Below are 25,268 nucleotides of genomic sequence, written 5' to 3'. Positions count from 1 at the left end.
TTGTCTCTGTGATCTCATTTATTCACACACTACCCAAAGTATTAAGGAGCCTCATCACCGGTACTTGTCTCTGTGATCTCATTTATTCACACACTGCCCAAAGTATTAAGGAGCCTCATCACCGGTACTTGTCTCTGTGATCTCATTTATTCACACACTGCCCAAAGTATTAAGGAGCCTCATCACCGGTACTTGTCTCTGTGATCTCATTTATTCACACACTGCCCAAAGTATTAAGGAGCCTCATCACCGGTACTTGTCTCTGTGATCTCATTTATTCACACACTACCCAAAGTATTAAGGAGCCTCATCACCGGTACTTGTCTCTGTGATCTCATTTATTCACACACTGCCCAAAGTATTAAGGAGCCTCATCACCGGTACTTGTCTCTGTGATCTCATTTATTCACACACTACCCAAAGTATTAAGGAGCCTCATCACCGGTACTTGTCTCTGTGATCTCATTTATTCACACACTACCCAAAGTATTAAGGAGCCTCATCACCGGTACTTGTCTCTGTGATCCCATTTATTCACACACTACCCAAAGTATTAAGGAGCCTCATCACCGGTACTTGTCTCTGTGATCTCATTTATTCACACACTGCCCAAAGTATTAAGGAGCCTCATCACCGGTACTTGTCTCTGTGATCTCATTTATTCACACACTACCCAAAGTATTAAGGAGCCTCATCACGGTACTTGTCTCTGTGATCCCATTTATTCACACACTACCCAAAGTATTAAGGAGCCTCATCACGGTACTTGTCTCTGTGATCTCATTTATTCACACACTGCCCAAAGTATTAAGGAGCCTCATCACCGGTACTTGTCTCTGTGATCTCATTTATTCACACACTACTCAAAGTATTAAGGAGCCTCATCACCGGTACTTGTCTCTGTGATCTCATTTATTCACACACTACCCAAAGTATTAAGGAGCCTCATCACTGGTACTTGTCTCTGTGATCTCATTTATTCACACACTGCCCAAAGTATTAAGGAGCCTCATCACCGGTACTTGTCTCTGTGATCTCATTTATTCACACACTGCCCAAAGTATTAAGGAGCCTCATCACCGGTACTTGTCTCTGTGATCTCATTTATTCACACACTGCCCAAAGTATTAAGGAGCCTCATCACCGGTACTTGTCTCTGTGATCTCATTTATTCACACACTGCCCAAAGTATTAAGGAGCCTCATCACCGGTACTTGTCTCTGTGATCCCATTTATTCACACACTGCCCAAAGTATTAAGGAGCCTCATCACGGTACTTGTCTCTGTGATCTCATTTATTCACACACTGCCCAAAGTATTAAGGAGCCTCATCACCGGTACTTGTCTCTGTGATCTCATTTATTCACACACTACCCAAAGTATTAAGGAGCCTCATCACCGGTACTTGTCTCTGTGATCTCATTTATTCACACACTGCCCAAAGTATTAAGGAGCCTCATCACCGGTACTTGTCTCTGTGATCTCATTTATTCACACACTACCCAAAGTATTACCACAAGCAAAGATGAGATTATATACTGACCAGTAAATCAAGCTACATCCTACGATCCAGATTTAATTTTACCACTACATTCTGGTACAACACTGACATTATTTCCACCACTGCTCCTAGCCACTGGTCAAGCTCCAGATCCCCTCCATGCTTATTAATGAACTATCCCTCCACTTGGGGGTTGTGCTCCTCTCTCACTTGTAGATAACAATCCACTCCTTTCTTGGAGAAAATAATGACATCTGATTTAAAAGTGCTGATTTGAATTTTAGCCTTTTTATACTCAGTGGTGAATCTCACTAGTGCTTTCAACAGACTGCAGTTACTTGCTGTTGAAGGACAGCATCATCTGCAAATGACAAAGATACAACTATTATATCCTAAAATTAATACTGTTCAAATTTCAGTATCTTGTCCCTACATATCACAAACAGAAAGTAAAACAAAATGCATCCCTGGCAGAGTCAAAGCTATATGTAATAATGGACCATGCCTGCAATTATTGTTGGCACGAGGTGATTGCATGTTATCATTAGAAGTAATTTTGTGCCACCTTTCTTCTCTTTGCCACTTAATCAGCATAATGCTATAAGTGATTATATGTTGCATTTTAAGTGATTATATAATTTGTTTAAAATAAAAATAAAAATAATGATATGTTCATTAACATAATTTGGTACAAAAACCCAGTGAAGAGAAGTATGTTTCTTACTTACTTACTTACTTTATAAATGTGATAGAGAATCCTGTTCCATGAAATGCATTTTACCCTTTTAAGACATATACAGCTCTGTAGGTTGGTCATTAACACTGGGACCACCTCATCACACTCTTCAGTTAAGAGGAGAGGGGGGTGGTAATCCTGGCTATCCTTATAGGGTACATAGAAGTGATGGATACCTTCTAGGATAATGCAGGTCATGTGGCAACAACAAAAGGATATTTTAATGGAAAATGGATCATTTTAGCCTCAGTGTATATCCCCCATAGTTAAGATCTAAAGTTCATTCTACATCTGATGCTGCTTTTGGTGACTAGATAACACAGAGCAGTGTCTTCAGTGTGGTGTTGATGAGTCCTTATGTGTCTATAAAAGGTCTTTAGGGATTTTGGAGAGATTTCAGTTATTTTTGAATACAGACAAAACAGACCTCTCAGCTAGCTGCATACCTTCCCAGTATATAAGGAAGGATTTTATATTCACCTGGAATGGTAATTCCCAAATACCTGGCTATCATGTATTATTATTTTATATATATCTTATGGTTATTAGATATATACAGATCACTAGAAAGTATTATTATTGCCTCTGGTGCATAATATTTTAGGAATTGCGGTACCCTTGTCTTTGAGTATACTTGGTGGCCAGAAAAAGCCATGTTAGAGACAAACCTGTACTTGGAAACTACAACATGAGCATTGCAAGGCATTCTAAACCTGTAGGTATATGTTGATGATACTGGCATTTAAAGGCCCAGTTCGTGGTTCCAGTGTAAGACATGACTTCCACACAGAAACGTCCATGTTGAGACTTCTTGACATCAGCAAGGTTAGCTAGAATATATCCAACAGTGTCAATCTTGTATTGGAGAAAGCAGATCTGAAGATTAGGATTGTATCTTCTGATCCCAAAAGTAGTTACACCACTATTGGATGGTGAAATAGATGTAATCAGGCTGTCTGTAGAATTTGTTTTCATCCCATAATGAGATTAGCCTTCTGCTGGGTTTTTATACCACTTGAAATGAATAGATCCTGAGACCTATATACAGAGATTTCACCTAGCAGCAAGTCAGAAATACATTACATACCTGTGGAAATACAACACTTCTCACATTGTTACAGCAATGGAAGCAGAGAGCATTCAGTGAAAGACAGACAAAATAATTGACAGCATAATTGACAGATAGTGTTGTAACAGAATTAATTAAGATCCAAGAATCAAAGTGAAACAGGGATAGAAGCAGACCAGATGAGGGGATGACAAAACTTAGACAACAGAATGTGCTGGTGAAACTTCTATGTATGACAGTCTGTTTTAACTATGTATGCTTTTCTTTTATTATTTTAATACCTTTTCATGAATTTTGCTGTAAGGAATTATCTAATGTTTAGGCGGGGGAATGCAGGCCTGAAAGAGTGATATTTATGCATGCAGAAACATGTCGGTCATATATGATGTATCATGACAGCAATTAGGCAGCGGAAAAACACAGGTATATAATTTTCAAAAAATGTGAAAGTCTCACAGTTTGCCAGACATTGAGAAGATAAATTTCCTGTCATAAATGAAGAAGAAACTCTGTGTGGATTTTTTGTGAACTAATGCTAAATTTGATGCTCACTGTATTGCTCATTGTCTTTCTAAGTCTCATCAGTGCAGACAATACTTCTCATTCTCCTGTTACACATCCTAACTTTTCCCACTGGCATTTTTCCCATGCGTGATCAAAGCTAAATAAAAGGATAAGCATGGAAAAAAAATTGCGGATCTCTGCTCTATCATTTGACTGGTTTCTTTGTGGGACAGTGCTTAGTCTATGTAGCAGAGTAACCTCCAAATTACGTAATGCATGGATAGGTCTGCCCTTGTCACCTTTTCTGATCATACTGACTGGTGGGTGCCATTTGTTTGTGAATTTATCCAAGCAGGATTATTAAATGGGAATTTATGTGATTGTCCTGATTCTTTAAGTTACAGGGTAAGCCTTTCCTTGAGCAAATACTCTCACAGTTCTTTCATTTGATGGTTTCAACATTATTTGTTTTTAGTTAGTTTGCTTGTCTTGCATTACAGACCTAAACTTTGTATTTTTCAAAAGATTAGAAATGTCATTATATGACACACAAAGAGCTGAAATGCTTCAATAACACAGAAAAGCAGTATCAAAATTAATTTCTATACTGGCATTCAGAAATGCCAGTATAGCGATGGGATTTCTGAACACCAGTATAGAAATGACATTCAGAAATTCTAGTACAGAAGTGAATACTGGTACAACACTAATAATTGATTGGTGTTTCCCTATCATGCCTGTTAACACCTTGCACTTGGGGCAGATGCCCCCTTCACTCCTCCCTAGATAATCTACTGCATTATTTCTTTGCCTCTGTTGTCTTATGTGGTCCTTTGCTTGGTATGCAGGTGGTATCCCCTACCTAGAATATCTCTGATTAGCACTCTGGCACTTCATTGAGTAACCACTTCACATATTATTTTCTGTGAACTCAGATATAACATTTCTTTTGTATATAAATGCATACAGTGTGGATTGATGCTGATGCTTCCCTTTTTGTTTTATTTAAAATAAAAACTAATAAAATAAATACTTAATAATAAATAAAAAAACTTTAGTTTTACATAATGGAGGGCTGTTGTTTTCTACTTTAGTTCATGGTTGTGGGACACAAGTGCTTTTTACCACTTTTATTGTGTTAAATCTTATTTCTGATATACAAAATACAGTACAATGCAATAGTATTTGTAACTGCTTTCCTCTTTCTTAACAGATTTATTGAAACATTTCTGACCTCAGTTTCTAGACATTGTCAGCACTGAGCATAAAATCTCTCTCTCTCATGTCCTGTTGAGTAGTTTATTTTCTTATGATTTCTGGCCTAGCACCCTATGTCACCTCACGATGGAGATGTTGTCTTTCCTGGAGGTGACTTGCCTTTTGGAACCGATTTCATTGTTGGTGGCAGTGGAGAGTGGGAGTGAAGTAGTTATAGGCCATCATTTACTGTGCCTCAGATTTTCTGATTTCCTTTCTCCACTTACTCTCCATTGGGCAGAGGATGCATTGAAATGTCTGCTATTGATGCGCCAGACATACTTAATTTCTACACTGTGTGATTGTTGATAGGCAGGAATAGAATCTTCCTGAGTCCCTGTGAAGCATATTGATCAGTTAGCCAGTGTCCCTTTCTTCAGTATTGACAAATGTCCTTCCATCAGAGTGGATAGGCTGGCATCGACCACTCATTCCGATACCTCCTGGTTCTACCCCTCTAGCTCCAATGGTTGCTGGAGGAACCACAGTCACTGGGGCTGCAATAAATGCTTCATCTAACTGCACCATGGAGCCAATTTTGTCTTTAGTTTTTGGTGTATTTTTGTAGCCTCAGTTCTGTCAGTAGGTATTGAAGAAACAATTTGAATCCTGCCTGATCCCCACCTACTCCTATGCCCTACCAAGAAAAACAGAAATTTAAAGAAAATGAAACATTTAGCTGCATCTGAACATTAAATCAACCAGTATCAGACTGCAATGGCATGTAGGATCACATTTTGATTTATTAATAAATCTGAGGCTAATTATTAATATATGAGTAGAAATTAAGTAAACTTGCTTCTGTGTATGGCAGCTTCCCATGCTGAAGTGTGGTGTGTTTTCTTTTTGCAGCTGTCTGTGGTGATGATTTTTCTGGTGTCTGTGATCATGTACCGCGGTATTGTCAGCATGATGATGTACCACACGGGTAACACCATCCTCATGGCACAGGTAAGGAGCAAATTTCCATAGCAGTTCCCTTTATTAATATAGTACACTGTTGTTGTTTGTAATGTCTGTTGATGATTAGATTCAACTACCTATAGTGTGGCATTCAGAAACAGTAAAGTATACAAGAACAGCTTACTGCAATAACTGAAAAACTGTTACTCATAATGTGAGACACTAGGGTATGATAATGACTGTGGGTAGTTAAATACTATTCTGCATCCCTATAACTAGTAGTAGGTGTAGTTAACTAGTATTCTGCATCCCTATAACTAGTAGTAGGCATATAATGACAGAGATGCTGGGAGACTTGGAAAGGTGATGCACTGCCACATGTGCACCCAGATGTAAGCTGTATGGATGCTGAGATTTCAGCAAACAAAAGGACATGATCACAAAAGCAAACTTTAGTCTAGGTGTATAAGCCCTAGAAGACAGTTAAGTCCATACGAAGGTCTGGATAATCTGTATATGAAAGTCTGTGTGTGTGTGTTTGTGTGTGTATGTGTGTGTGCACGCTTCTGTGTGTATGTGTGTGTGTGCCTGTCTTTCTGTGTGTGTGGGGTGGTGCAACATAAATTTTGAATCTCAGATTATGCTGTAAATAATTAATTTCTGTCTTTAACATCGACAAGTTATTGATAATTAAATGCAAGCACTGGTTGTCTGATGTGAGGCTAATGTATTAGTATTGTATAAATATATAATTATAAAATGATATCAACAATCAATCCTGAAATAACAAGTGCACCACACATGGGAAGTATTGTATATCAAACAGAAAATCTATTAGTAAACTAGTTACATTGCATAAAAAAGCACAAAGAAAAAAAAAACACTTGAAGCAGGAGTTTAAATAACATAGTGGCTGATGTATATGGAATACATTCATTGCAATCACAGGATATACATATAAGAACATGAAACTGATTCATACAAGTCACTCTACTTTTTATATTTAGCATCTTACACAAAACATCCTCTATTAGTACCATGTACCATATTTGTGATCTGTAGTGTAGTTCATCAAAGATTATCTAAATTTTATCCAGAGTAAGGTAAAGCTAGATATTCTGTTACCTTATGCCATCTTGTGGTCTGGTGTCCCCCTCAACTGTAAGTTGAAGAGTAAGGAAAGAAAGGTGAAGGAAAAGATCCATACCCCTCAATTACCACAGGAAAACAATTTATGCAAATGTAACAAGTGGCTTGCTACCGTAACGTTGTCTACATAGATAAACTCACTTTTGAGCCTCATATACTGAATGCAATAAAGAAAACACACGTCAAACTAGGCAAACTTTACCTCCACAAATTTTACCTGGACAACCACACCAAAACAAATCTTGCCAGCACCTTACTTATCCCCTCTCTTCTGTATGACAGTGCCATTTTTACAAATCTTAACTCAACCCTCACTAATAAACTACAATCCTGCTATTATAAAATAGCCAAATACACCTCTGGAAAACCTTACCGTTCACATCATTGCCAAGCTATTGCAGAAATAAATTGGCTGGAGTTTCCCCACCATCTCTTCTACACCCAATTAACCTTAGCTCATAAGTTAATTTTTAGACCCAATGACTGCCCAGCACTAAGCTCCATCCTACAAACATATACTCCCACACGACTACTAAGATCCTCAAGCAAATAGCTACTAGCCATAACAAAACCAAACAAAAGAGCTGGACAAAGTCTGTACTCCCATAGCATTGCCAAGATTTGGAATACCTTACCCCCCCAATAATTCAAACTGACTGCATAAAAACCTTTAAGTCAGCACTAAAACCATACTACCTGAAGAACCCCTCCTGCCCCTGCCAAACAAACCGATCACCTTAAACAGTCCATCAAAAACTCTTGTATTATGCAATGAATAATCAACCAGTTCTATAATTCCAGTTTTTTTTTCTTTTTCTTCTATTTGTTACCTAACAATGCATTTTTTTCTGTTAACTCTCACTACAGATTCATAGGTTCATAGGTTCATACTAGTCTATCTGCCCTAGGGCATTTATAAGCCTAGCCAGAGTGTGTTTGGCTTTCGCCACCCATTTTAAATTTATTTTGCTATGCCCTTTTTCGAGGTTAGTATACTGTGCTTCTGTCTAACAGTGACACAGAAGTGATACCCGGGGTAAACCTACGATCTCCCATCCACTCATCAAGATTCCTCTTCAAGAGAGTCAGTGAGGGACTCTGCCTAACCTGGACTGGGATTTTATTCCAGAGTGAAGGGAGCCTCTTGGTTATGAATCTGTCCCTCCAGCATGTCCTATTTATTTCAGTGCTGAGGTTCAAGTGTCTCGAGCGCGTAGCTCGGTGGGATTTGGATTTTCTGAGGTGCAGCATGTGTCCATTAATTCCGGGTTGGACATGGCTTTATACGTCAGGCACAGATCACCTCTGAGCAAGTGGTATGCCACTGAGTAGAGCTGGAGTTTCTTTAACCGGGCAGCATATGGCATCTTTTTGAGCCCTTTGATCCTCTTGGTGAGGTACTTTTGGGGTCTTTCCAGTTGCTCCAGGTGTCTGGTAAGGTACATCCCAAAAGGGGTATTGTACTCAATTATGGGCCCGATGAGGGATGAGTAAAGAGGCACAATGACCTCCCCTGATCTAGATGTGAATCTCTTCATGATTAGGTGGGCTATATAAAATGTTTTTCTAACCACTTTGGCCATGTGGTTGTCAAATGAGAGATTGCTATCAACTTGGGTCCCCAGGTCCCTAATTACTTCTTCTGTACTTAATGGATTACCACCTATGTGGTAATTTGTGGGCACTTTATTTTTGCCAAAGGGGATGACTATACACTTTTTGGCGTTTAGCTTGAGGCTATGGCTCTGGCACCAGTTGTCTGTTTCTATGAGGCCCTTTTGGAGGATGCTTGTGTCGGCTGGAGAGTCGATTATGGTGCCCAGTTTGCAGTCATCTACGAACGTGGTCAGCCACAGTCCTTCCGTGTTGCCCTGTACCTTCGAAAAATATATACCGAACAAGAGAGGTCCCAGGACTGAGCCTTGTGGGATACCACTTGTAACTGGTTTGGAGTCTGACATAGCTCCAGCAATTCTAACCATGTGGGTTCTGTCCTTGAGCCAGTTTGCAACCCATCTAGTGACATAGGGGTTTATATTTAAGCTGGTGAGCTTATCTATAATGCCCGAGTGGGGTATTGTATCGAAGGCTTTTGCGAGGTCCAGGTAGGCTGTGTGGACCACCTTCCCCTCGTTAATGGCCTTGGTGACTGTTTCAAAGAAATCAACCAGGTTTAAGAGGCAGGATCTGCCCTTAACAAAGCCGAACAGGGTAGGATCCAGTGTCTGTAGGTCCCCAATACTTTATTTATGAGGTCCATGATGATCCTTTCCATAGCTTTGCAGACTAAGCTAGTCAGGCTTATGGGGCGATAGTTTCCAGGATCCGTTGAGGCACCACCTTTGTGGAGATGGACCACTGTTGCTGTACACCACTCTTTGGGTACATATCCTGTAGTAAGGCTGAGATTGAACAGTAGTTTTATGTTTGGGTTTAGCTCTTCTTGGAGTTCATGTAGGACGCAGCCCGGGACACTGTCTGGTCCCATTGATGCTGTGTTTTTTGCTTTGGAGAGGGCGGCTCTTACCTGAGCATCTGAGATGTCAGGGGGGCAGCACTCTGCTGGGATAGATATTTGCCCTTTTGGTGGGGGGGGAGAAGTTTGTGCTGAACCTGTCAGCTAGGATGTTGGCAATGTCTGTGGGTTCGGTGTATTTTTTGTCATTTTGGACTAATTCTGAGCATATCTGGGAATTCCCACTCAGGTTCCTAACATAACTAAAGAAAGCCTTGTGATTATCCTTAGTGTCCTGTGCAATTTTTCTCTCGAAGCTGGCCTTAGATGATTTTATGAGTGCCCGTAGATTTTTGCTAATACTGATCAGAGATGCCTTCCCTTTTTGGGATTTTGCTCTATCATGTAGTAGCTTCCTCCTTCTATTGTATAGTTTGTTTATGGCTGGGGTCCACCAGACAGGACGTCTGCCTTTGGAGGATTGGGTCTTGATTTCATTTGGGATTGCATGATCCATGCATTCCTGAAGGTGTTCATAGAATGCATTTATAAAGGATTCTGCGGTCTGGGCCGTATTTTCCACAATCCCGGGGGCTTTGAAGGATTCCACCTCGGTTTTGAGGAGTGTGAAATTTGCTTTAGAGAAGTTTTTCACTGTGGTTTTCTGGGCAGGGGGTTGGGTCGGGATGTGAATATCCAGTGAGATTAGTTTATGGTCTGATCTTACCAGTGAGGGATACACTTCTGGTCTAGAGCATAGAGTCCCCATGTTGGTGATGATCAGGTCCAGTATGTTTTCCCCTTTTGTGGGAGTGGTAACAAGTTGTTCCATAGCATTTGAGTTTATAAATTCTAGGAACCTTTGGGCTAGGGTGTTGGAGCTAGAGTAATGCTCCCAGTCTATGTTTGGGTAGTTGAAGTCGCCCAATATAATGGTGTTTGGAGAGACCTTCATATTTTCCAGTGTTCTCAGGAAGGCTGAGTGGGGTTCCTGGGTTTGAGAGGGTGGTCTGTAGCAGGCTATAAACTGGAAGGCAGTTTTACCCACTGTTAGTTGCACATGGATAGTCTCTGATGCTTCGTGCTGTGCCACCAACCTGGAGGTGTGGGTATCTTTGACGAATATTGATACCCCCCCTCCTTTTGTGGTTCGGTCCAAGTTTTGGGGTCGAAAAGCATGGTATGAGGTATAACCTGGTAGTGCTGGGGTGCTCTCGGGAGCCTTGAACCAGGTTTCTGTTACTGCACAGATATCGATGTTCTCCATGCTAAGGAAAGTTTCGAGTGCTTGCATCTTGAGGTTTAGACTTCTGGCATTGAGTAGCATTACTCTTAGTTTCTTATCCCTTGTGATACCTATGGAGGTGGGTTTGCCTTTTCAGCCTTGCCTAAAAAAGGCACTATGGGGGTAGCAAGAGCCTTTGCCAATATCCGAAAGCCCAGGGGTGACAGGTGCAAGCCGTCCCTAGCGAAGCATCGTGGCTTGTCGAGCATGTCATCCCAGGCTGACAGGCATTGGATCCCCTTTGAATGACACCAATACTTAAGCCAATTGGTGAAATTGATCATCTTGTCCTCATATTGTGGCATCATTCTTGGTGAGGGTAAGATGCTACTCAAGGTCAGGGTCATACTGGGCTGGGCTACATGCTCAGAGAGCTCCTCTATGTCTCTTTTCATGTAGTCCAGGGAGGTACGTCTCAGGTCATTCACACCAGCATGGACAATGACTTAGTCATATTTGTACTTGCCTTGGAGTGACCTGAGTGCTTGTGTTATGTGGCGGATCCTAGCGCCCGACAGGCAGCTCACCGTGACCTTCTGCTTGTTCAGCCTGGTGAGTGGGACGTCAGTGTGCCTGACGATAGAGTCACCTATTACAAGTGTATCAGGTGTGTTGTTTAGCTTTAAGGGCCGTGACTGTTCAGCACACTGACTTTGTGAGCTATGTGTTGCACATGTTTTGTTTTGGAGTAGTGGTTGCTTGGGTGTCTGCTTTGGAGGTCTCTGCTGCTATGGCAGATTTTTATTTAGAGCCTCCGAGTTTGTTTTTGTGTTGTTATGTGTTTGGTTTGCTGTCGTGGTAGGTCTATGTGAGACTGGAATTGTAGTGAGTGTGGTTTCCTTCTTCTCCTCCTGACTGGTTACGCCAGAACTGAGTTGAGAGAGCTTAGCCTCCAGTTTGGCTATATGGTTGCATCTCTCACATATGTTGGAATTTGTTGGGAGGAGGAGAGGGTTGTCTGTGTACATGAGGCAGTTGTAACATTGCCTCAAGATTCCCAGATTGATTGACAACTGACCTTTGGACATGCTGGAATAGTATTGGGAATTCCTTTATAATTGAAAAAAAGGGCCAATGGGGAACAAGATACTCTAGGGGAGTTTGTGAGGGTGTAGTGCTTTTAATTTTTTAGTGCTGACTTAGTGAGCAAGTGCCAGGTAACTTAAATGCAATGTGTTACAGGTAACTTAAATGCAAAAACAACAAACAGTAACTTTCTTTCAAGTGAAACAAGAAAATAAGTACAGTAAGCAATACAGATATCACTAGGGATCCACAGAAGCGCTGAAAAGCCGGGTTTCAGGTGGAATTAGCGTTTCAGGGAAATAACAAGCAAACAAACAAGCATACAAACAGAGCTAGATTCAGCATGCCTGGATCTAGTCTATGCTACAGCAAACAAGGTGTACCAATTTCAGTAAGAAACAGTTCAAATATGCAGGCACTATAAGCCTTTAACCAGAAATTCCCAGCTCAGAAGGGCAGAGTCCAGCCTCTCCTCCCACAAGAGTGCAGACCACGAACATTGTTAATGTAAAATAACTGGCCTGAAGCCCAAGTGCTTAAACCAGAACTAATACACTTTTAGAATAACAGACACTGAGCCCTCAATCAGCAGTTCCCAACTTAGAAGGATGTAAGCTACCTGTCCTGCCACCACAGTGCAGGCCACAAACCTTCCTAATGTAAAACAACTGGTCTGAAGCCCAAGTGCTTAATCCAAAAGACTTAGAATGATAGCTACACTTTAATCAAGTTACTACCAAGCAGTAATAAATACAACTGAATACTTTAAAGAATGCCTGGATTAGTGCTCAAGTTATACAAACAAAGCTAGATTCAGCAGGCCTGGATCTAGTCTATGCTACAGCAAACAAGGTGTACCAATTTCAGTAAGAAGCAGTTCAAATATGCAGGCACTATAAGCCTTATAACCAGAAATTCCTAGCTCAGAAGGGCAGAGCCCAGCCTCTCCTCCAACAAGAGTGTAGACCACGAACCTTCTTAATGTAAAATAACTGGCCTGAAGCCCAAGTTCTTAAACCAGAACTAATACACTTTTAGAATAACAGACACTGAGCCCTCAATCAGCAGTTCTCAACTTAGGATGTAAGCTACCTATCCTGCCACCACAGTGCACCACAAACCTTCCTAATGTAAAACAACTGGTCTGAAGCCCAAGTGCTTAATCCAAAATACTTAGAATGATAGCTACACTTTAATCAAGTTACTACCAAGCAGTAATAAATACAATTGAATACTTTAAAGAATGCCTGGATTAGTGCTCAAGTTATACAAACAAAGCTAGATTCAGCAGGCCTGGATCTAGTCTATGCTACAGCAAACAAGGTGTACCAATTTCAGTAAGAAGCAATTCAAATATGCAGGCACTATAAGCCTTTAACCAGAAATTCCCAGCTCAGAAGGGCAGAGTCCAGCCTCTCCTCCCACAAGAGTGCAGACCACGAACCCTCTTAATGTAAAATAACTGGCCTGAAGCCCACGTGCTTAAACCAGAATTAATGCACTTTTAGAATAACAGACACTGAGTCCTCAGTCAGCAGTTCCCAACTTAGAAGGATGTAAGCTACCTGTTCTGCCACCACAGTGCAGACCACAAACCTTCCTAATGTAAAACAACTGGTCTGAAGCCCAAGTGCTTAAACTAAAAGGCTTAGAATGAGTTACACCAGGCAGTAATAAATACAATTGAGTACTTTTAAGATGACGCAAAAGCAAAATAAAGTAGGTACTGATTCCCATCTATACTGTTTAAATATATAACTTATAAACCTGTACTTACTGCATGAGGACTCTGATCCAAAATGTTGTACATATGTTCTTTTATACATGCAATATTTTGATCTTGCTCATGTTAAATTCATTTATGTTAGATTTATTTTACTTGTAATACATGTGGAGCTTTTCTCCCCGGGCCTCCACTGAAAATGGGTTTTTGACCCAGTCGACTTTTCCAGTCAACAAATGCCAGTAAATAAATAAATATGATGCTAAGGATGGTTAGTGATCTATACTCTTGTTCCCTATGTGTGTTGTATTGAAGTTTAGGTGTGGAGAGAACTGTTGCTATTCCTCAAAAGCCATAGATCACAGATTTGGTCAGAGAGTGGGTGAAAATGTAAGAAATGGAGATAACTATTTAAAAGCCTAATGAAGCTTGGTGGTAATGTGCCTACTCCAGGGGCTTTTCTGTTATAGATCATGTGCAATAAATTCAATACAGTTTGAAGTAAAATTATTAGAAAGTAAAGGGTAGGGAGGAGATTTGATGAGGGAAATCCTATAAATATTGATCGATGACAGGAAGCTATATTTATATGTACACACAAACACAGCTAGATAAACAGACAGATGCACAGATAAATGCACTCAATTAAACTCAATAGAAAATGTGCGTATTGTTGGGCACGCTTGTCTTGCTCATACAGCACTCTAAATTTTACCATCCAGTGACAAAACTGCTATAGAGTTAATTCCTTCTTACAAATATCTGGGGATTTGTCTAGATCTTCTTACTCTTACATTTAACAGGTATATAAATAAGTTTCAAATGAAAATAAATGCCTGCTTATACATGCCTACTGCATTATAGCTTATATCTTGTCCAGATGAAGCACAGAAGCAGGAAAACCATATTCTTATCCTATCCCTTGAACACTGTCTGTAAACAATGACTGCAGCGATAACCTAGAACTTTCTCACTGTGCACATTCTTCTAAGCTTCATCTGCAGGTTCATTTTACTTATTCCTTAAGAGAACTGTAATGTCTCACATAAAGTTGTCTCCTCATCCTTGTTAAGATCAGAACACAACCTCTGCTCATTTTTATTAGTTAGCATTAAATATAAAAGACTACAAAATGTACTGCCTTTTACCTGTTATGCCACATCTTTAGGAAACCAGAGGTCTTCCATCTTATTTCACGACATGACAAACATCCCTGGGGATAAAATGCACAGATCAAACAAAGGTTCTTTTAAAAAGAGGCATTTGTTAGAACTCCCTACCTCTAAAAATCCACGGCTTGATTATAGCCTCTTCCTCTTGAAAAATTGCTTTCAAGGGCAACCAGGTGGCCTAGTCCAGGCCTGTAGCTCCCAATGAAAAGGAAAAGTGAAGCATTAATTATTTTTGTTAACTTATTTCTTTTCTTTCTTAAATAATTTTAAGAATGAATAGGTGGAGTGCAGAGCTCCATGTATGCAGTATTGAGCATGATGGAAGTTCCAGGAACATCTGAGCAGTCTGAAGGAAAAAAATGAAATCAGCTTACTTTGCTTGTTGGGTTTTTTATTAAAAGAAGAAAATACACTCACACACACCCATATACACATAAACTCTTGACTTGCAGAAATATATTTTTTTAATTTAATGATTTCTTGCATCGATATTAATAAAGCATTTTTGAATATTGCTGAAATTAAAATATGACCTTGTTATTTGATAAAATGATGTATGCACAAAGTAGTAGGTCCTGTAAATGTAGCAAATGATGCAATTAAAAATTCAAAGCTTAGTACATTTGATGTAAGTGAATTTTGGAATGAAGCACAAGTTAACAGTGTAATACTGGATTTAAATAACTGCATTTTAATGAAATAAAAATAAAAGTTTTAAGTAGAGGGTTTTCTTTTACCCTGTTGAGGAGGGTAGATTTAGTAAAGCCAGTATGTGATTTTAAACTTCACACTAAAAACCTGTATTTAAAATATATATTAAATGGAATAAGTTGTCACTCAGATAATGCAACACATAAATATAACAAGCCAAGTAGTTTTAATTCTGTTTTAACAACCCCATTGAATCCATCCATCAATCCACAACCCCTTTTCCCATTTTTTGCACTTGGGGTTGGGGTGTCACATAAACAGTGATAATCATCTAGAGTCAAGGTTTACACCACTGGTTAGCCCTGCTATAGTATTTCATCCGCACCACACACTCGCACCTATGGCTAATTTAGAGTGACCAATCCACCTACTGCATGTCTTTGGAATGTGGGAGGAAACTGGAGCACGCGGAGGAGACCCACATAACACATGGAGGACATGCAGACTCCACAGAAAAGACATCTCATCCAAGAATCTAATCTGGGAACCTCTTGCAGTGAGTCAACAATGCTATCTGCTGCTCCACTGGGGGGGGGGGGGGGTAACACTCCCATTGAATGTATTGAAAATTCTGCATAGAGGAATTTAGAAAGTTACAAACAAAGCAACAAAGCTCTAATTAATAAGTATTCTAATTTTCAAAGGAGGAAAGGGGAATATTTAAAAAAGTTACAAAGTAAGATATGTATGATGGCAGACAAAGGGGAAGAGAAAGGTGTCATGTAAACAATTAAATGTGAAGAGAACATTTTGAATATGTTTACATATTTCGAAAGTTATTTAGAGATTAAATGCAATAACTGTTCCTGATTTTGGTCCTTTGTCCCCCCTTATTTACTCCTTGATTCTTGAGCTAAGAAATTGAGATGTATGTGGGGGTACTGTGTTTCACATACTGTATTATGACAACAGTGAGATGAAAAGGCACATCCCACTGTAACAGCTATTTATGTATTTATTTATAATTGAAAATCTGAGTTGTACAGCTGTAGTCAAACATTGATGGTTTGTGGGTGTGTGTTAAATTATTGTAGGCCATTTTTATTCTTATTTTATTATAGTCTGATGTCTAAGGTGTACACAGTCAATAAACTTGGCCTTAATTGCTATGCAAAGGGGCTTTTGGTTGGCCTGTGGCAGCCTTAGTTGGATGTTTGTTATAGCAGCTGATCATTGTCACAGTTGTGTGGTGAGTAGCCTTGTTGTCTCAACTTGGTACTCTGGTTGAAATATTTTTGGCTATGATTTCTTCTGTGTGGAGCATGCATGTACTCCGTGGCTGTGTGTAGGTTTTATTCAGATACCCTGGCTTCTTCCTCCAGACCCCCAAGTATATGATGGGCCTATATTACATAGCTGGAGTTCCGTAACTCTGACTGACATATGTTTGAACACATACGTCTGAAGTTACGGAACATCAACTATCAATAAAAACATAAAAAAAAAAAAAAAAAAACAGAAAATAAAATAAACGGGTATATGCAAGGGGGCACCCACCACAATCCACCGCTCTTTAAATATACCAACTCTGCGGTCGCGCTACAGTGCAGTAAATTAAATTAACCCCCCCTCATGTGGGGGGTGCAGGGGGGCACATATACACTTTTATTTTCTTTTTCCTTTTGTTTTTATTTTTTTATCGATAGTTGAAGTTCCATAACTTTGGACATATGTGTTCGAACATATGTCAGTCAAAGTTATGGAACTTCGACTATGTAATATAGACCCGTATATGATATATGCCTGTGGCCGTTTGCGATTTTGCTTTTGTTTCAATCTAACATTAAAGGGATATACAGAAGGTAAACATTTTTTGGAGGAATGGGGAGGCAGGCACTATTTCCAGATGTACATCCTTGCAAGCATTTGTTATCTCACTTCATTGGGAGCTACCATGTTGTTAGCGCTGAACATTAAGCTTTACGCAACTTATTTTTCTTTGAAAGAAAAAAAATAAAACTGAGTTTTTTTCCTTACTTATGATTTTTGTTCAGGCCATAATTGCATGAAATGATTATAAAAATGCTCTAAAGATCTACCTCAGAGCATCTTGTACCCTATGACTTCTGTGAGCCCAGTGGCCTCCAGGCCTCCAAGCTTAATTCACTTACTTCTTCCAAAATTATTCCAGTGGAGTCTTGGTTGGCTAGAGTGTGTTAAAAGGATGGTGGGGAAAGATCAAAAGAAAGACAACCTGAGATTAAAGCAATATATCTGGGTAGGGCACCAGGGAAATGCAGAGATGACCAGTGTACAATGGGGGGAGGGGGGCATGGAATCCTTTTTCTTGGGATCATTTTCATCTAAGGGTCAGGTTGTTGATTGAAGTCAGATATTTGATATGTATATAGTCTATGAAGTGCTTATAATGAGTGGGTACTGAGGCAGTCTGTGGATGAAAGTGACTGACCCCATCTGTTGTCTGATCACAGGTAATTGTCATTGATCTGTTGTGAAACAGCCCAACCCCATTCCAATTAGTCCCACTCGCACTGTTGCTTGCTGCACACTCCTTGCTTTGAAGTTACCAACTACCACTGATTCTGATTATTTAAGAATCAAAGTAGCCCGAACATGTTTTAGGGAATGACACTCCATTATCTTCATTATTTGAATATGCTAACAGTTCTGTATTAATTCATTCCTTGGACATGTGGTCTTAAAGACCCCAAACCTGGACTTCTTTTGGCATCTGACATGTAACGTGGATACCTTTTTATAGCTTGTATTCCCTGGTTTGTGGCCAAAAAGTCTCCATTAGAATTTCTTCACTTATCCGGCCAATTAATAAATCAAAAAAACAATTTAATGTTGACAATATTTTCTTGTCATTACTATATCACATTCACTATACTTTCAAAATCTCTTGCTTTTTGGTTTGCCCTTTTCTCTTTCTGTTTACATAGTTTTATATATTTTGTGGAATTTTGCTTTCTGTATTTGAACTCTCGGCTCAGGCTTCAGATGTTAGTAGGAAACATTCATGTGAGTAATTTCTGATGCACAATGTCCATCTCTTTTACTGCAAGATCTGCAACATTATGGTATTAGTGGTGATTCAGCTGAAAACCTCCAGGTTGTACCTCAGGGTCTTTTAGCTGGTGAATGTTGTGCAACCTACCAAAGTAGCCTCCAAACCCATTACAAAGAATGAATTTAATGTCTTTCTTCTTGTGCATCCTGGATCTCCATCACTGATGTAGAAATAGTCATGTTTGTAAATAGTTCAAAATTTTCTGGAACAAAAGTAGTTATTGGATTTCTTAAATTGATTGTTTTAGTGATAGAGTCATCTGCCAACATTTTTGTTACCAAGGCAAACTTTAGGTCACTATTGACTTCTGTCATATAACCTGATCTCTGACTCTGAAGTCTGCATCTGTCACATTCGGTTTTCCACAGGGAAGCTTATTTTGCAGTGACAGTAGACTGCCATTTTAAACTTTTTAAGTTATTTCTTAGATGACATTTGATAAAAGACTGTTAGCCACCTCATTCGGATTGCGATATCATGTAGATAAAATCCTAGAGTCTGAACTAGATAATAACCTTTCATTCAGAGCTAGACCTTTCCACTTAGTCTTCCTCAGCTGACAGTCTGACACTTATTATTTTTTTTTTTTTATTTTTTTTTTTTTAGTCTGACACATTTCAGATGTTTCAGTTTACAACTAGAGTAAATACATACTAAAAATGATGATTATTGACCTACATGCAACATTACTTATCAAAACGATTACTGAAATGAAGAATAAATTATTACAGTGATTGGGCCACGTTACATGACAGAGGTTAAAGTTTATTCCTCAAAAATCCAGCAACTAGGGTTCAGTCCTGATCTCTGCTTACTGTCTATGTGAAGGCTGTATGTTGTCTCTCTGTGCAAAAGATTTTCCTTGGGTACTCCAGTTTCTGCCTACCTCCTAACATATGCACAGAAAAAGTGGGATGTTGAGTGGAGTACATGAAACAACTCCATTTATTATACAGTCCAAGTCTTGGCATATTCTGCATATCGATTCCCTCCTTTTTAAGTTTCTGAAAAAACAATCAGTAAAAACAAAATGAAAACTCCAGCAAAGCTAGAACCTCCACTGAGTGACCTCCCAAACCTCCTGTATCAGAGGCCCATGGGATACATGCAAATGATCCTTATGAACATCAGGTGTTTCAGCTAATTGGTAACTCTGAATGCCCATGACATGTTTCGTCATTTTAATGGACAATTTCAGGCCAATAAAGCCAAACCCCACTAGCTGTGTATATGCATATTTCGGCCTTGTGTGTGTGTGTGTGTGTGTGTGTGTGTGTGTGTGTGTGTGTGTGTGTGTGTGTGTGTGTGTGTGTGTGTGTGTGTGTGTGTGTGTGTGTGTGTGTGTGTGTGTGTGTGTGTGTGTGTGTGTGTGTGTGTGTGTGTGTGTCTGTGTGTGCGTATATATAATGTGTGTGTGTGTGTGTGTGTTTATATATATATATGTGTGTGTGTGTTTGTGTGTGTGTGTGTGTGTGTGTGTGTGTGTGTGTGTGTGTGTGTGTGTGTGTGTGTGTGTGTGTGTGTGTGTGTGTGTGTGTGTGTGTGTGTGTGTGAGTGTGTGTGTGTGTGTGTGTGTGTGTGTGTGTGTGTGTGTGTGTGTGTGTGTGTGTGTGTGTGTGTGTGTGTGTATGTGAGGCTAAGAAGGGGAGATGACCATTTAGGAGATCATATAGGAAATTCTATTCATGAAGATGCAGTTTACCAAATATCAAGGAAAATAAGCTTTCCGTTATTTTACTATGCAGTCAGTGATATGAGCTACAGTGAGTTGAGCTTCCATAATATTTCCACTACAGATGATAAACACCTAATATTCATATTTAAAGCTTACATTAGACCAATAGTTGAGTAAAATGATACTTTTTGTACATTTACTAAAGAACAACTGAAGAGTTTAGAAGGAGTGTAAAGAGAATTTACAAAAAGAATTGTGATGTTAAGGGAACTGCATTACGGAGCCAGATGTTAACCTTTGAATCTTTTTTTCATTTTGTTATAGATATATAAGAGGAACATTAATTTTAGCTTATAACATACTTAATGACTCTATTTTACAATCAGTATTTATTATTGATATCTATACTTATAATGAAACACAGACACATTAATATGAACTTTGTAGCAAAACTCGGAAAGCGCTGAGACACGTCACTCTTGCTAAACTATTAAAATCACAAGACTTTGGAACCAATTACCTATCTGAGTAAAACAGTCTGAAAATATTGAAAACTTTAGATGACCTCTTGGCCTGAACACAGCATGGAATTTATGAAATTTATGAAATATAATAAAATATACAATCAAAATCCAATGAATACATTAACTGCAGGAAATATAATTACTTAACACAACCATATCTCTAAGTTAAATGTATTTTTTTATTCATCTCTTTTCATTTTATTCAAAATTGCACTTTTTTCCAGATCATGATCTAGGAAAGCTCCATTGAATGCAAACTACTTTTTTCAGTGGACCTGCACTCATGCTAAAACAATACAATCTGAGGTACTTTGGGAAGAAGTTGATGCCTTAACCAGGAGATCTACTATTAGCTCTCTCTTCCACTCAGACTCAGTCTTAATGTCAAAGTTTTCTAGCATACCAGTTGCTCTGTACCTTCCACTTAATTTGATCAAGCTCCATCTATGTTTAATGAAGGCTTTTCTTTAAGTTTACCTACTCTTTTATTTTAGGAACATCATACAAGATTTAGCCCTTGATGCAGTTTATTAAAATTTGCTAAAGACCACATTACGCATTTCCTTTTCTGCATATTTAAAGTGTCAGTAATTCACACAGGTTTTCATTTTATATGGACATTTGTATTCATTCAACCACTTCCTAAACCTTCTGTATCCAGTTTTATATCTGACTTCAGATTTATTTCTTCCTCCAAATACCAGGAAAGATTATAAAAAAACTGCCATTATACAACCTTCTCACTTCTTAAGAAACAGTATATCTTGTGTAAGCACTAATATGCATTCTGGATATAGATAGTCACCATGACAGCCCTTTGTACTTTAAACAATATCTTCCAGAACATGAATAAGTGACACTTCAGAGGACTTCTTTTTAATGGCCTTGCAAAATTCTGATCTACTTGACTGTAAACACTTCAGAATTACCTGCTCAAACAGATGGCTTCAACCTCAAAGTAACTGCTTTGATTTACAAGTATATGTACCACAGTCCCTTCAAAGATGAGAATGGACCCGTAATCTCTCCTCTGCTTCCTTCTCTCGCTTTCTTTTAAGATGTCAAACAAAGGTCAGCCCACGTCCATGCTATTTTCCAATTTTTTAAAAAGGTTCCTCTCTGTTCTCATTGGGCTCAAAATAATACTGTGTACAGGCGATATGCTGATCTAACATTTATTCCCTTCATATTATTCCCTTATAAAAAGCAAGCTCAGAACTGACCTAAACTCTCTCCACTTGTTTTTTCAATAGCAGTCTACTTCTCAGCTATAAAAATAGCAAGATTGCAGGTTTTAAAACAAACCAAGATCTGCCTCATAACTAGTCACTCTTAATCCCGATCTTTGCCATATATTACCATAAGATGTGTTTACCAATATTTTCTATTGAACATTATATTTAATAGCACACTGCTTCATAGGTTCATAGGTTGGTACTAGGCTGTTGGCCCTAGGGCCTATACAAGCCTAGCCATAACCATTCCCTGGCTATTTCTTCACACAATATTTACTTTTCCCTGGACCCCTATCTAGCAGGGTGGCTGACGTGATCCCCAGGGTAAATTTCCTATCTCCCATCCAGTCATCAAGGTTCCTTTTAAAGAGGGCCAAGGAAGCACTCTGCTTGACATGTATGGGCAGTCAGTTACAGAGTATGTAGCAGTAATGCAAAATATGATTTGTACCTACTGGATTACAGCCTGGTACATCACTGCTCCCTTATAAAACATCTACCTTCTTCACTCCAAACAAACAGTAATAGAATTTTCAAATTTACTAGTGTTGCCAACATGCAAAGCACCACAGCTCTGTCCTAGTAAAAGTAACATAGCTTCTGACCAAAGACTGACTAGATCTTTTGCTTTTTGCCTCTGCAGTTTAAACTGCTAAAACATAAGATATTCCTCTTCCTCACTAGAAAGCTGATCGCAAATCTCCACTGGATATAGTAGTTGGTCAAAGGTTGGAGGAATCATTATTTGTAGTCATTTGCATAACAAACTATGTTATATTGACTATTCATTCCCAGACCTCAACCCAAAACATTTGGACACAATACCTGCTTTCCCCAAGGAATAGTGTGCACTTCAAAGAGCTGCATACAAAAATCTCTTAAAACCTGTCTGACAATACCAAATGTTACTGTTTTAATCAAAATGTTATTACCTAAAAGTCATATTTTCTCCTCCTCTCTCTCTCTCTCTCTCTCCATAATTTTCTATGGATTCCATCCATCATTCCATTCAGAATTGCTAACAATCTCTATATATTGTATTGGCCCGAAAATAAGCCGCACTTTTTATTCAGATTTCAACTGCAAAAAGTTATGTTGCAGCTTATTTTTGCTACCTTAGCTTTTATGACATTTCATCATGTTGTATGATTGTGTTTTTTCCAATATGAATGATCAGTTGGAGAGAAAAGCATTATCAACCCTAGGAATTCAGCGCACATTCGATGCAAGTTTCAAACTTGCAGTTATTCGTTATGCTAAAATTACAACCAACAGAGAAGCAGGAAGAAAATATGGAGTGGATGAATCTAATGTGTGAAGTTGGGTTGCTTCAGAACAAAAATGGGAAAAAGCAATCTCAACAAGAAAATCTTTCAGGGAACCAAAATGTGATAAATATCCTGAACTTGAAGCTAGAGTTCTTTCCTTTGTGCAAGATAATATAAAAGAAGGGATGTCTATCTCACAAGAGATAATTCAACTGAAGGCTTTGGAAATCACAAAGATCTTGACCATACCACTAAAAGAATTCTGTGCAAGTACTGGTTGGTGCCGTCGGTTTATGCGCAGAAGTGGCCTTGCTCTCCGACGAAGCACTACAGTAGCACAGAGACTGCCTACAGACTTTCACGAAAAACTGATTAACTTTCAGCAGTACAAATGCAGCAGAGTCATTCCTACCATTTTCATGACATCAGCAATGCTGTCGAGATGCCCATTTTTTTTGACATGCCGAGCAACACCACAGTAGATAAGAAGGGGGCGAAACGTATCCCATTAAGAGGAACCAGGTATGAAAAACTTAGAATAACAGTGATGTTAGCTGTCATAGCCAATGGAGGAAAGTTACAACCCTATATCATTCTCAAGCACAAAACTTTACCCAAAGAAAACTTTCCTAAGGGCTTAGTGATTCGTTTCCAAGAAAAAGGCTGGCTCACAATGGAACTGATGCTTGACTGTCTGTCTACTGTTTGGAATCACAGACCTGGAGCACTGCTCAGTAAGAGAACCATGCTTATTTTGGATGCTTTTAAGGGACATCTAACTCCTGAAGTGAAGAAAAAATTTGCTCTGCAAAAGACTGGCCTTGTCATAATACATGAAGGAATGACTTCAAAAGTACAGGTGCTTGATGTTGTCATGAACAAGCTGTTCAAAGACCACTTACAAAAACAATATTCATATTGGCTTCTGCAAGGGGATCATGCCGTCACACCATCTGGCAAGATTAAGAAGCCATCAGTCACCCTTCTGTGTGAGAAGATTCTCACTTCATGATCCATAATATCATTAGAGTCCATCATTAATGGGTTCAAAAAAATGTTGCGTGTCAAATGCGCTGGATGGCAGCGAGGATGATGTATTATGGGAGGAGGGTAAAGCAAACAGTGAGAGTGATGAGACGAATACTGCTAGTGAAGTCAGTAATGACAACAGTGGTGATAGAGAATAAGGCAATGAGAATGTGTTTGGTACTCGTCACTCTGCTGTATGTTAGCACTGCAGTTAATACTGGCAATGATTGATTCCATGATTTGCAGGATAATAAATGTGTACAGTACCTAATTCTCTGTTTATTGTCTTTTTTCTTTTTTTCTCTTGAATTTTAAGGGTGCAGCTTATATCCGGGTGCGCCTTATTTTCAAGCCAACACAGTACTATTGAAACAGCAGCTTATAGCCTGTACCACCATGCCTTTTATCTCATCTTATTTTGTGATAATTGAGCTGTATTGTAAATATTTAAACTAAACTATATGACTCATATAAGAATGCAATAATTATAAATAAGTAATTTTGGCTTATGTTCATAGAACTGTATCACTTATACCGTCTATAATCTTTTTTGTGACTACCTGCACTGTGTGTGCCTTGCACCCAGGTAATGTCTGATATTAGTAGTGCTTAGGAGACTGTGTATCACGCAGGTGTAAAATTGTAAATGAATATTTAAAAAATGCACCAAGTCTTTTAGTTTCTTTCTCTATCACTGCCAATGTGAATATTTTGGGAACTGTACATTCTGCTATAATATTTGCATTTTTTTTTCAGATTCATTATTTTTCCCCATTTTCTATACTTTGTGGTGATGTCTACATGAAGAAGTGATCTTAAAACTCTCATTTTCTTTAAATAATCTGTCATGCTCAGCAGGAAGGCTATCTAGACTAACCTTTCTGGATTACCTTTTCTTCAGTTTTGAATCGGATCTGATGCTTTTGCTGTAGGATACCCGAGTTGACAACAATCTTTGCCATGCAGGATATGAATGTTATCCAGGCCACATAATTACTGTATCTATTTGGAG

At 38.9% G+C, this 25,268-nt stretch overlaps 1 protein-coding gene across 2 annotated transcripts in view; it reads left to right on the top strand.

The window, feature by feature from the left end:
- The window catches only part of LOC122793640 (anoctamin-7-like), a 2,355,351-nt gene that overhangs the window by 1,870,027 nt on the left and 460,056 nt on the right, over positions 1-25,268 (top strand). For both annotated transcript variants that reach the window (XM_044061850.1, XM_044061849.1), the window contains exon 13: positions 5,920-6,018. In XM_044061850.1, the coding sequence (XP_043917785.1) occupies positions 5,920-6,018 (99 nt within the window). The remainder of the gene's footprint in view (positions 1-5,919; positions 6,019-25,268) is intronic.

This window comes from Protopterus annectens, chromosome 2.part0 (genome assembly GCF_019279795.1).
Source record: "Protopterus annectens isolate FY-2018-M chromosome 2.part0, PAN1.0, whole genome shotgun sequence".
NCBI lineage: Eukaryota > Metazoa > Chordata > Ceratodontiformes > Protopteridae > Protopterus > Protopterus annectens.
Note: the sequence above shows the minus strand (reverse complement) of the source record. Positions and strands in the feature narration are given on the sequence as shown.